A 12,385-nucleotide genomic window follows, 5' to 3' on the forward strand; every position below is an offset into this window, starting at 1 on the left:
GATTCCTCACCGAGTTAACTGTTCGTTAAGCTAGCACCACACGTCGCGGCTGCATCTAGCCGGTCGAGATGAATTGGCAGCAGAATGCGGTGCTGCAGCGCTCTGTTACGACCCCAGATCGGCGAGATGCGGGGGGTTATGCAGCTTCGAACGACAACTCGGGAGACAGCAGCATCCTCCGGTACATCAAGACGCTGACGAGTCACCAGACAAACGCGAAGCAGCAGCGGATGGATCGCTACCTTCGCCAAGTCAAGCACCCTCAGTCGACAGAGCAGCTCGCCGCAAACGGCCTCAAGCCGGCTGGAAGCAAACATCAAGACATACTGAAGACTTTAGCGGCAACGCCATCTCCAGCACCACAGCCACAGGGGAAGAGTGCGTCAAGAGAGCACACCAAGCTGCTACAGATCGAGACTACTGCTAGCAGTAGTCGCAGCGGCAAGGGGAAAGCTGTTGGTCGCAGGAATGAAGCCCGCCCACGGGCGAAGCGCCAAAACGAAGGAGCCCCAAATCGTCGGCAGCGAAAGAAGGTGAAGGAAGCACCAGGAAGAAGCCAGCAAAGCACCAGCCTTGGGTCGTTGGATCGGTTCCGACTCAATGGAACCTGGCGAGACAAGACACAGGCGACAGCCACTGCAAAACGCGGCGAAAATTCGGAGCCACCAATTGCAGCAGTGCAAAGTGCTGTAAGCAAGTCTGTCCAGCCCATAAAAACAAGTCGTAATGCTGACATGTCAGGAACTACGCAGTCACGACACCGGCCAAGTGTTGCCAGTTCTGGGCACCGAATCGGCCAGGTCAGTTGTTGGGGTACGTATCTGCTGTCGATCGAGCAAAACTAACGAGTTGAGTACTGCAGGTTCCTTCCACAGCGTTCAGGCCCTCAAAATTCGGAGCGCCTGCAGCTCCACGGAGCAACTCCGGTCAACTCGGCGGCCTCCAACCGGCCAAGCAAAGCCAACCAGAAAGCTTCACAGAAGTTCCTGCTCCGGAAGTTCTCGTCGCCAGCTACGACCCTCTCTGCGCCAGCATGGACTCCATCTTCTTTTAAGCCCATGGCATCTTGTGGGAAGGATGGATCGCGTCAGTATCGTCCGGCTAGTAGAACCCACCGGTAGCTCTACACACGCTGAGATGTTTTGTCGTGCGATCATTTGACACGTTTACTTGGCTCACGAGCTATTCCTAACCCCGGCTTTCATTCTCTCAACTGCTTCACGGTTTCCAGGCCGCCTGCATCGCTGTCCGTTCCGCTAGTCGCAATCTTCACCGAAGATTCGAAAGCAAAGGTCGCACGTGAGCGGTCACGGGGATCCTGTCAGGATTCCTGCACTCGCAGTCTGCCATCCGAAATGCAGCTTCTCGCTTGGTGGTTGCTCCTGGTGGCGCTAATTGCGCGATGTAGCACGATCTCCGGAGGCGATCTCGCGTTCGCCCAAGCGAGTGACCTTGCTCACGAGTATCCGTCGTCGATGTCGTTGTGTGGAGAGAACCTTGCCAAGGAAACCGGAACACTTAACAGTCTCTACTACGTGTTCTACGAATCGTCCTCCATCAGAGATGATGTCCCCGTGATGCTGTGGCTCTCCGGCGGTCCAGGGTGCTCTGGGTTGGTCGCACTGCTGTTTGAGAATGGGCCTTGCATGTTCGACGACGAGGCCGACAAACTCTCGTTCAATCCGTACTCATGGACAGGTCTCGCTCACGTTATCTACCTTGACCAGCCCGAGGGCACCGGATACAGTGACGCGGAGAAGGGGGTCACGGAACCTTGGTCGCTCGGGGGTGCAGCGGACAGGATGCGCGAGTTCCTCCGTCAATTTTACCTGCAACACCCAACGCTTAAAACACAAGACTTCTACGTGTTCGGTGAAAGCTATGCGGGACACTACGTACCGGACTTGGCGTCCAGGTTGTTTGACGACGACAGCTCACTCCCCACGTTGAAAGGCATCGCAATCGGCAACGGGGTGGTGTCGACAACGGCTTGGGTCGAGTCGACCATTCCGTTTTTGAAATCCTACAACTACGGGTACCACCTCATTGGATCGAACGAAGACGACCTCCAGCATGCGTCGGAACTGTTCACATCCGCCATCGCGAACTGCAGGAGAGAGGGAAATCTGCGCCGTTCGTCTCCTGGTGGTGCCGGTGTTGGTTCCGCTGAGGCTGTCCAAAGGTTCGTCGAGTTCGCATCCAAAGCTGCTTCATCGGTCCTAGAACTCGGTCGAAACGTGTACGATATCCGTCGTGACTGTCACAAAGACGACGAGCTCCACCTGTGCTACCGCCTTACGCGTCTGCAAGACTTCGTGAACACCGACGCCACGAAGGCCTACTTCGACGAAGCTTCGCACAACTGGAAAGTATGTTCGTCCGGGGCAGCCGAGAAATTGGCGCCGCTGGACAGACTCGAAGAAAGCGAGTACAACGTGGCTCGGGTGCTCGCGCACGGAGTGCGCGTGTTGGTCTACGGCGGCGACGCTGACACGGTGGTCAACTGGATGTCGCAGGACTCGTGGACGCGCGCTCTCGCGTGGGAATACCAGCAAGCCTTCACGTCCGCCGACTTCGACGACGTCTTCTTCCAGGGCCACGCCATCGGACGCGTCCGCACCTCGCACGGACTGAGCTTCATGAAAGTCTACGGCGCAGGCCACGTACGTCCTGCTGTCCCTGTCACACTCCCCCCAACTAACCCACCCGACCTGCTGCTCTCGCTCTCTCTGTTTGCCTGTAGATGGTTCCTCACGACCAGCCTGCGGCGTCGTACGAGATCGTCCGCAGCTTCCTGTACGACGCACCAGGAGAAGGCATGTTCAGTTAGACCCTTCTCTCCCTTGAATGTCTACCGATGCATCCACGTACGTACAAGTTACCAACATGCACTTTAGAATTACTAATTAAAACACCAGCTCGAGGCTCGGCAGCCTCCATCCACTCTCTCTCTCTCTCTACCTGCTCTGCTCCTGGTTGCACGACAGACAGAAGACGCGGTCGAACTGCTCGTCGCAGTTGAGCGTCGAGCACAGCGAGCAGAAGACCTGCGCGCACGCGTCGCACTCGCGGCGGCAGCAGTCGCCCATTTGGCGCTCGCAGTGCGAGCAGCGCTGCATCTGCTTGGCGGCGAACAGGCGCTTGGCGCTCTCGCACACGGCGCAGCAGGCGTCCACGTCCATGCCGGCGTCCTGGTCCTTGGCGCGCCCGAAGAAGAGCTTGCCGATGCTGCTGTGCTTCTTGAGGCGCGCGTTCGTCACGGCGGCCGACATCATGCGGCTCAGCGCGTCTAAAACCACGCGGCAAAGGTCAGTTTTAGGCGCTAAAACAAGGTGGGCGGAGGGCAATTAGCGCCACGCACCTACGGGCACGGAGCGGTCACGGCAGCGCTTGGCTTTGGAGGCCTGCGGCGGCTTCCAGGGCGACATGGAGGCCCAGAGAGACGACGGGGGCGGCGTCATGCCCAGCGCGTCGCAGTCCGTCGAGCTCTCGTCTCTCGCGCGCTTCATGGCGGGGAAGGTAGCGGTACCGTGGGCGGGTGGGGGGGCTGTGCTGGCCGCGCGCTAAAGCGGAAGTGAGGCGCGAGATGGCGGGAACTGAATTTTCACTTGACTTGAGTATGGCGGGGATTGGCGCCACCAATGCAGCGAGGACGCAGTGGCATGTGGATTTGCAACGGCTGGTCCGAGGAGGTAAACCAGGGTTATTGATTTGGAAAGGGAAGAGAGTAAGAGTTTTGTATGGAGAAGGAAGGAAGGTGCATTAGTTGTGGCAGGGTACGGTTTGTGGATGACAGTGTATTGCAAATTAGTGCGGGTCTAGTGCTTCCAGCTGGATGGACAACGATGACACAGAAACGAGGGAGTTAGTGACCGGTACAACAGCAACAGCAACAGCAACAACATCATCGCAGTGGCACTTACATCTTGATAGTGCGGTCCTTGCTGCCCGACGCCACCATGTCGCCGTTGGGGCTCCAGTCCAGCGCGTACACCTCGTCGGCGTGGCCCGACAGCGTCGTCTTGGCGTTTTTGGGCTCGCTCAGCTCCCAGACCTTGACAGTCGAGTCCTTGCTGGCCGTCACGATCAGGCGCGAGTCGCTGGACCAGCACACCTGGTACACCGCGCCGACATGGCCCGTGAGCGTGGCGACGAACTTGCCGTTCTGGCCGTTCCAGATCTTCACCTTCTTGTCGAAACTCGCGCTGGCGAAGTAGCGTCCGTCCGGCGAGAAGCACAGGTGGTTCACGGGCTGCTGGTGGCCCGTGAGGCGCGCCAGCGGCTTCTTGCTCTCCGATGGCTCCCAGAAGAACAGTGTGAAGTCATCCGAGCCCGACACCAGACGCTCGGGCTGGCCCTTGCGCACCTCCTGGTACCGCTTCAGCGCTGCCTGCTGCATCTCCTCGCGCGACGCGAAGCTCTTGGTGTTGTGGCTGAACGGTCCCGACCGGCAGACGTAGTCCACGTTCAGCGCCAGCGTGTTGATGCGGTGGCCGTGTCCGATCAGCGTGCGCACGAGCTTGCCGACGTGCTCGCCCTCCATCGCCCACACCTTGATAGTACGGTCGCGAGACGCACTATACAGCAGACCTTCGCCTCCCCACTTGATGCATTCGACCGAGTCCGTGTGGCCCGACAGCGAGGCAACAGAGCGTCCCGTACGAGCATTCCACACCTTGATCGATCCATCCTTCGAAGAGCTGGCAAAGCGCTCGCACGTGGCATTGCGGTGCATCGGCTCCCACGTCAGCGAGTTGACCCACTGCTTGTGGCCTTTCATGGGCTGGCCGATCTGCTTGCCAGTCAGCGGGTCCCACAGCCGAATCTCGCCGTTGCGGTCGGCCGAGGCGAAGCGCGTTCCATCTGGAGACCACGCCGTACACAGCACGTGGTGCTTGTGTCCGCGTCCAGTGTGCTTGGGCATGCACGTGTTGGTGTCCCAAAAGCGCACGGTGGCGTCGCCTCCGCCGCTCGCCAGCCTCTTTCCGTCCGGGCTGAAGCTCACGTGCAGAATCGCCTCCGAGTGGCCCTGCAGCGTGTCACTGCAGCGCGTCACGGGACGCACGCGGAACGCCGCCAGCGGCTGGAACGTGATGGTCAGCGCCGTCTCCGTCGACAATTTCTGCACCAAAATACACGGCACAGGTCAGCAACTTATGTGCAGACAGTAGCAGCCTTGCAGCAACCTACCAGCTCCTCCACCGTGGCCTTGAGCGACGTGGTGACCTCCGTCTCGCCGATGAACAGCGAGTACGGCACGCGGTTCTTGCCGTTCTGCAGCAGCTCGTTGACCAGCTCCTCCATCTGCCGCACGTTGGAGCTCATGGGGATCTCCAGTTGCGGGCCCACATTGGTGCCCTACACCACACCAACAGCCACAGCCACAGCAGCAATGGAATTAGCGTCCATGGACCTCTCCGCATTGACACAAACTTCGCCTGGCACTCACGTCCTCGCTCTGGAACTGGGCGATGGCGGACGTAGCGCCCTCCTCCTCCTCTTCGCTGTCGCTGGCGTTGGGGTCCTCCGCCTTCATGGCCGCGTCGGCCACGGGCTCGTGCTCCAGCTTCATCTTCTTGGCGACGTGCGTGGCCATGACTGCGAATGGCGCTCTGTGTGTCAAAACTGTTGGGCTGCAGCCGTCGCGCGGTGATTGGTCGAAAATAGCAGAAGTTGAAGTGCACTCTCTGCTGTAGCATTTCGTGCCTTCAAGAGACATGGATACCCTTACACTTTGGCCGCCATCACCTCCATACAACGGGGGCGCTGGCAAAGATGTAACACAACATTGCAGCGTCGATGGTCGTAGCTTGTGCTACGTACTCCAAAGGTTGTAACCACTCGAAAAAAAAAAGCAAAAAAAAATTACGTGTACTTCCAAGGCTCCAGCTACGGGTCGCGCCAGTACGTACGCCTACCCTGCCTTGTATATCATCACCGCTTTCTCGTTGTAGTAGAAGAAGACGAAGTTTCTCGTCACGTGGGTCACGAACGAGCCAAAGTTGCGGCCGATGCACACCACCCAGTGCGGGTCCCACGCCTCATCCAGATGGGCTTTGATCTCCTCGCACACCTGGCAACGCAGCAGCGTACACAACATCATACAGCGTCAGGCGGCTGCGGATCAGATAAATGCTTGATGGAAGCTGCCGCCTCACGCACCGCCAGACCGTTCTTCTCCCACTCCTCCGTGTCGAACTTGGCCAGCCGCGACGTGACGTGCTTGATGGCGTCCTCCAGCACGTCGTCCTCCATGTCGCACGGCATTTTTACCTTGGCGCCCCACATGTGCTGCCAGCTCGGTGCCTCGCCCATTCTCGTCTGCTGTGCAGTGATACCAATAGCCAAATGATCGCGACGTTTCGCCACGCTCCGAGATGGCTACACCGGGCCGCGAAACGACGTAGCGCATTCACAAGTGAATCACAGTCGCGATGGCGAGGCGGTTAATGAGCAGGCGAGGGGGCAGCGCCAGTCAGCCGCAGGTAACGCCGTACCAGCACATTGAGGTACGGCAGAATAAAATCTTAGACCCTTTGCAGTAGAAATCGGTGTTCGTGAGCTGATTGTTGCTTGCTGTTAGCTGGACGATGGATGGCGGGAGTGGGAAAACACAAAGCAGGAGCTCGCGTTGGTGAAGAGGCAATTGACGGAGAAGGTTCGAGCAGCTTGGTGGAGAAGCACTGTATGTGTGCTACATAATGGTGAAGACTGAACGAGTGCGCATGAGTTAGGACGCACTGGTGATTCAGCTCAAGACTGCGTCTCGCCGTCTGCAGGAGACGCTGCGAAAGAAAGACAAGGACGTACGACACGAGTTTGTTCTTCCCTTATTGCGCTACGTGACTGGCGATTATACAGCTTCTCACTGGTTGTGTTCGTGCAATTTCGTGAAAATTAGCTTCAGGCTGCGTTTGCTATCCTGAGATCGCCGCAAGATGCCAAGACCACGAAAACTCGAAAGCAGGAGCTAATCGATCGCCTTGTATCAGAGTGTGTGCAGAGGGTAAGAGACAGCTGAGTAAATTAATATCTGCCTCTCAAGGATTCACACCGTATTCGCACTGGTTAGATAGGCTGCAACTGCTGAAGCGCTAGCAGAAGAACGGAGGCGAGAGCTCGACCGGTTACGATATAGCAGGTAGGCGGCATTGGAAAATTCATTTGCACGTCTTCCACTCATGTACATGGTAGCAAATTTCTTCGTTTCCAGGAACTGGAGACTGAAATTGATGAGTGCCATACGGAGATCGGACGCCTCCGAGCAAAGTTAGAGACCGCGCCAGGATCGCCGACTATCGCGGGGAAGTTAAAGGTCTCCTCTGTGCCATTGGTGACTAACGGCTCTGATGGCCTGGTGAAAAATACCAGGCTGGATCCGCTGAATCTGGTTGTAGACGATAGCCCAGGTAGCAGGACCTTGGGGAGTGTTCCAAACAATTTGGCTGCAACCAGGGCGTTCTCTTCCCAGAGTACTGCTGGTCAGGTTCGCGTCGTGCCACTCGCTAAGGTGGGGCCCCGTGAGGGGTTTGTCTCCAAAACGCGGCGAAAAGCACTCGAAGCCGAGTACTACAAGCAAGTACGCCTTGCCCAGCTTGAAGTTGAGTGCGAATTGGAAGAAAACCTGCACATTCGAGCGGCTCGTGAGGCTAAAAAGCTTCAAGCAATTGAGCACAACACCAGGCACGTAGGTTTTGAGGTCGACAGTGCCAGATCTCAAGAAGCAGTTGATATTACTGTGGACAATAATGGTCAAGCTATATTGCGCAGCACTGAAGATGTCGAGTCCAACAACTCGCCTGGCAATACCGAAGAACCGGCTCGGGTAGATGACGTGGAGCAAGGAACTGATCAAAAGATTCTGGAGGGTGTTCACACGACAACTGGTACCAATTCGCAAACCACCGAACAATCTGCGAGTGAGGAAGGGGTAACCCACGACACGGAGCAAACTGAGTTGGGCGACGACCAATCTAATCAAGCACCGAAAATCGAAGAAGCCCATGTATCCAGCGATCGTGATAATGGAGGAAATACCGAGCCAAATGTTGTAGTTGACGAGGAAGACAGTGTGCAGATGCATCTCAAACAAAAGACGTACGAGGATGACGATTTCGATGGTAGTGATATTGATGAAGATGCCAAACCGGGTCCTGAACCCAGCGTTTGGAATTTGGACCCGAATTTGCACAGTAATGGTGAATTTACAGCCAAATCAGGTTCCCGTGGTGAAGTTGGTACCGAGAGTACCATTTGGAATGCTGATCCACACGCTGTTGCTTCAAGCACTTCGGTGGATGATCCGGTGACTGTCAATAGTAATGATAATGATGATGAACCCGAAGCCGTACTACTACCAGAAGATTCGGTGCCAAGTGAAGATGACGATTCAAATACTGCCTGGAATCTGGATCCGAGTCCTTTAGTTCCTACGAATGGAAATAATACGGTTACCACTTACCCAGCAGAAGTGCAAACTGACCTAGAGGAAGAATCGAAAATAATTGATGACGCTGATGAGAGAAGTACGTGGAACTTGGATCCTACACCGTCATCAGTGTCAACGGTACCTTCAGCAACAATAGAGCCGGTAGGCAATCGTAGCGACGAAGTGGAGCAACCAGTCTGGAATTTAGATCCAAATTCTGTACCTGACATTGTCGCGAGTCCCGAGCTACCCCCTTCGAGGGATAGTGTTAAAACTGAAGAATTTAATCCGGAATTTGCCGAGGATGATGCAGCCGAGGATAAAACTAGCGCTGACGTACACCGGGTTGTTGACCAAAATTCACCGGACATCACGCCCATCGCAGAACCCGCAATTACCAAGGAAGGCGAATCGAGTGCCTGGAATATAGACCCGAATCCGTCACATTCGGCACCTTATCCTACCGATGCAAATCTCTCTGTCATCGAAGGGTCTTTAGAACCTGTGCAAAACGAAGAACCAAGTGTGCCGGAGGTAACGAATGTAGGTGGCGATGATCATTTAGCCCAAACCGACTCCAGTAGCCACAATCTCGGAAGCGAAGTAGGCCAACACAACGCTTGGAATCTGGATCCCAGTGGAGTCGCTACCGATCCAGTAGTTGAACCTGAGAGTACGCAGACCAATGGCCATAGTGAAGGTGAAGACGGAGGCGAAGGGACTGTATGGAACCGTGATCCTCGCACCGGAGACGCCAGCGAGCCAATCAACAGCTTTACCGACGCTGAGGAGACGGCACCAACATCAACGCAGGTGGAGGCTGTAGCAGACGAAAAACAGATAGAATCTTCGTCGGGTAACGATATGCCAACGTTTGGCGATGCTGACGCGGACATGGTCGAAGTGCCTGAGCCAGCAGAGCCCGCCAGCCCGCCAGGAACGAACGAGAACTCTCCTCGGGAGTCTGAAGCCGAGACCCCTGCAGAAAACGACACGCCAGACTACACCCCACCATCTACCGGGCGAGACTCGGACGCAGCAGGCGATGAGGACGCTACATGGTGACCGAGGCCTGGCGTCCACCAACACCGCTTGCTGAGTTGGCTGAACTACAGCGGTTGACAGCTCGGCATCCATGTGGACGCCACCATGCCGGATGGCTAATGCTCGACGAGCAGCGCTCTCTAGCTGCGCGCCACGACCGTTTGCCCTGGCCTCTGCTGCGAAAGCGCTTGCACCCTGACGAAGCCGTTCCAGCGCCCTGACTTCCATTGCCAAGAAGCACTTGAGACCGAGGAAAGGAAACTTCAACGTAATTGACGATCATCGAGTACTTATGTTCGAACTCCACGTCCACGATGGCATACGCGAAATATTCAAACTTCTCGAACGCCGCGAGCCCCTCGAATTCTGTGAGCTCTATGAACTCCATGAACTCCATGAATTGCACGAACGCCGCGAACTCCTCGATCTCCATCAACTACATAGCTCAATACACCACGTCAGTTTGGTACCTGGTACCCCTCCGTTTTTCACGCAACATTTGTGCAACATTCGCTCCATTCTCCAGATAATTATTATTCTAACCCAAAGTTCATCACCATGATCGCATGCGTCGCGGTCATCGGCGCCGCTGTAAGGGCCCTTCCCGGCCGTCTTGAGCCCCATGAACCCCTGCGTACTATCGCCTACTAACCGCAGAACGTTGCCGCTCTTTTGCCGCGCAGAACAGCCCGCTGTACATCCGCACGTTCGGCGAGGAGGGCGAGGACTTGGGCTTCCACTACATCGCGCACGTGTCGCTGGACGTGATCGAGGAGAAGCTGCGCGGCGCGGGCATCACCAGCTCCAAGGACGACATGTACCTGGGCTTCCTGGGGCCCGTGGAGGACTACCGCGTCTACGGCTACGTGACCAACACGTCCGTCAAGTTCGTCGTGGTGCTGCAGGACGCGCCCGTGCGCGAGTCGGAGCTCCGACCGGTGAGCTGCAGCGCCATTGCCATCGCCATCGGGGCTGGGAGCTGTGGTCTCATGCTGCTGCTGTGTGTTTCGTGCTTGCAGTTCTTCGCGGAGGTGCACCGCCTGTACGTGAACGCCATGTCGAACCCGTTCGCGCCGCTGGGGGAGCGGCTCACGTCGCAGACGTTCGACAAGCGCGTGTCGAACCTCGTCGTACAGCACAACACAGCCAGCTAAGCGGAATGCGGCCGTGCTCCGTTCTCTCTCATTGGGTTGTGCACTGCGTGTATGCTTTTGTTTATCTGCTGACAGCCTCCTCTACATACCCAGAGCCTCGACGGACAGGTCGCCCACGCCGCTCTCGTCCTCCTTGTCGTCTTCCTCCTCCTCGGAATCGGACTCCTCGTCCTGGTCCTCTTCGTCGATCTCAGGCATGGGGAAGCGCAGGATGGCAGCAATGCCGCTCACTTGGCCCAGCTTCTCGCCTGACACGTGCAAACTACTGAACAGGCGGACGGTGCCGCCGTTGTCGCGCACACTCTCTACGAGGTCGACGTATTTGCGGCGCGTGGCGATATCCTGCGAACGGAATAGAGCGTCCGTGATCATTAGCGTCTCGATCGCCATGTTCGCGTTGGCACGCACGACGTGCTTGTAGCCGTAGTACGCGCGATCCTGGTCAATGTGCAGCATGTTGAAGAAGCGCTCCAGGCACTTGACGTCTTCCACGGCCTTCGTGTCTGCCACCTGCGACTGAATCGATGAGTCATTGAGTACCTCATCAAGTGCATGCTTGTGACCGGAGGATGAGTGGCACAGCACAAACTTGGGCTTGTTCTCTAGGATGAGCTTGTCGTCCTGGCGGACCGCCTGCTCGATCATAAACTTGAAAAAGTCGTCCTTGACAAAACCCGGGCTGGCAAGCAGCACACACTTGACCAGCTTGAAGTCAATGTGCTGTCGAATCGAGCGCACAATATTCTCGTAGAACTTCTCCGTGCCCTTGACGTGCGCCGAGCTTCCGGGGCGCTTCTTGGGCACGCTCGTTTCGATCTTGGCGCGAATGACCGTCATGTCACCCTTGATCAAGCACAAGTGCGCTAGGCCGACCTGCATCACCACCGCCGCCAGTTCAGCCTGCTTGGCGATATCGCAGGCCATCTCGATGCGCTCCAGCGACATGACGTCCCAGCAGTTCTTGGCCAGCGTGAAGTCGCGGTTCATCTCCAGATCCAGCGTGTGGTAAGCTCCCAGCTACAGCATTGAACCCGTCAGTACACCAGCCCTCAAGCACATGGGCACCATATCACCGTTGTCATACCCGGACGTATTGGCTCTCCATCACGTTCTTGCCCTTGATGCGCAGCACACAGAGCACTGGGTCGAAGTTGACCTGTTCCACCTACACATCATCATCATCAACCCAATTATCAATTAGCAGCTCTGACATCAGGAACACAGCAACTACCGTAGCTCACCTCAATCTGTAGCGTCATGCGCACACGCTGGCTGCTGGTGGAACCCGTCACGCCTTCCTTCACCACCTGCAGAGACCATAACGAGTCGATTATTCTCTTAAGTACGAAATAGGGTTGCTGTAGCTTCGCCCTCCTAACGCTGCAGGTGCCGCACCTTGCGGATCGTCGTGGTCTTGACCGAGTCCGACACGTGGATGAGGTTGTAGATATGCCACATGTCCTCGGGCTCCTCGGCGCGCAGCACCACGGAGCCGGCGCCATCCTTCTCGCTGATCTGCTTCTTGAGCAGCTTCATCCTGGTCCTCCGATACCCGAAATGGCTCGGACTCGATTAGGATGTGACGCGAAGGTACTCCATGTAACGCGAAGGTAACACCAGTTCTCAAAAGACGATGGATTGCAACTTCAACTAACGTTAGTTCCAAAACACGGTGGTAATATACCGGTATGGTGACCAGCAAAGCCTGCACCTGCATCATAATACTGCACCCGGCCAAGCACAAGGAGAGGCAGAAGGA

General features: G+C 56.6%; 7 protein-coding genes across 7 annotated transcripts; 3 read left to right on the top strand and 4 right to left on the bottom strand.

Annotated features, from left to right (window-relative positions):
• Window positions 1–2,073: 2,073 nt before the first annotated feature.
• Window positions 2,074–2,830, top strand: IUM83_01449 (Serine protease family S10; the record flags this gene model as incomplete). Its single annotated transcript, XM_067925304.1, has 4 exons — window positions 2,074–2,182; window positions 2,269–2,369; window positions 2,517–2,663; window positions 2,744–2,830. The coding sequence occupies 4 exons, from the start codon at window positions 2,074–2,076 to the stop codon at window positions 2,828–2,830; spliced, it is 444 nt and encodes a 147-aa protein (XP_067797393.1).
• Window positions 2,831–2,957: 127 nt separating this feature from the next.
• Window positions 2,958–3,509, bottom strand: IUM83_01450 (Metal ion binding protein; the record flags this gene model as incomplete). Its single annotated transcript, XM_067925305.1, has 2 exons — window positions 2,958–3,289; window positions 3,362–3,509. 2 exons carry the CDS (start codon window positions 3,507–3,509, stop codon window positions 2,958–2,960), a joined length of 480 nt encoding a protein of 159 aa, XP_067797708.1.
• Window positions 3,510–3,818: 309 nt separating this feature from the next.
• On the bottom strand, window positions 3,819–5,596 carry IUM83_01451 (Notchless family protein; the record flags this gene model as incomplete). The annotated part of the gene is made up of 4 exons (XM_067925306.1): window positions 3,819–3,831; window positions 3,924–5,122; window positions 5,191–5,358; window positions 5,450–5,596. 4 exons carry the CDS (start codon window positions 5,594–5,596, stop codon window positions 3,819–3,821), a joined length of 1,527 nt encoding a protein of 508 aa, XP_067797543.1.
• A 318-nt stretch (window positions 5,597–5,914) lies between these two features.
• Window positions 5,915–6,315, bottom strand: IUM83_01452 (dynein light chain/pantothenate kinase; the record flags this gene model as incomplete). The annotated part of the gene is made up of 2 exons (XM_067925307.1): window positions 5,915–6,073; window positions 6,163–6,315. 2 exons carry the CDS (start codon window positions 6,313–6,315, stop codon window positions 5,915–5,917), a joined length of 312 nt encoding a protein of 103 aa, XP_067797541.1.
• Window positions 6,316–6,434: 119 nt separating this feature from the next.
• On the top strand, window positions 6,435–7,090 carry IUM83_01453 (dolichyl pyrophosphate Man9GlcNAc2 alpha-1; the record flags this gene model as incomplete). The annotated part of the gene is made up of 5 exons (XM_067925308.1): window positions 6,435–6,509; window positions 6,584–6,658; window positions 6,735–6,806; window positions 6,902–7,006; window positions 7,073–7,090. 5 exons carry the CDS (start codon window positions 6,435–6,437, stop codon window positions 7,088–7,090), a joined length of 345 nt encoding a protein of 114 aa, XP_067797542.1.
• Window positions 7,091–10,030: 2,940 nt separating this feature from the next.
• On the top strand, window positions 10,031–10,626 carry IUM83_01454 (Trafficking protein particle complex subunit 2-like protein; the record flags this gene model as incomplete). The annotated part of the gene is made up of 3 exons (XM_067925309.1): window positions 10,031–10,063; window positions 10,156–10,410; window positions 10,492–10,626. 3 exons carry the CDS (start codon window positions 10,031–10,033, stop codon window positions 10,624–10,626), a joined length of 423 nt encoding a protein of 140 aa, XP_067797248.1.
• An 81-nt stretch (window positions 10,627–10,707) lies between these two features.
• On the bottom strand, window positions 10,708–12,162 carry IUM83_01455 (mRNA surveillance protein pelota; the record flags this gene model as incomplete). The annotated part of the gene is made up of 4 exons (XM_067925310.1): window positions 10,708–11,643; window positions 11,711–11,791; window positions 11,868–11,933; window positions 12,022–12,162. 4 exons carry the CDS (start codon window positions 12,160–12,162, stop codon window positions 10,708–10,710), a joined length of 1,224 nt encoding a protein of 407 aa, XP_067797715.1.
• Window positions 12,163–12,385: the final 223 nt, after the last annotated feature.

Source organism: Phytophthora cinnamomi, assembly GCF_018691715.1.
Source record: "Phytophthora cinnamomi strain GKB4 chromosome Unknown Contig14, whole genome shotgun sequence".
Classification (NCBI taxonomy): domain Eukaryota; phylum Oomycota; class Peronosporomycetes; order Peronosporales; family Peronosporaceae; genus Phytophthora; species Phytophthora cinnamomi.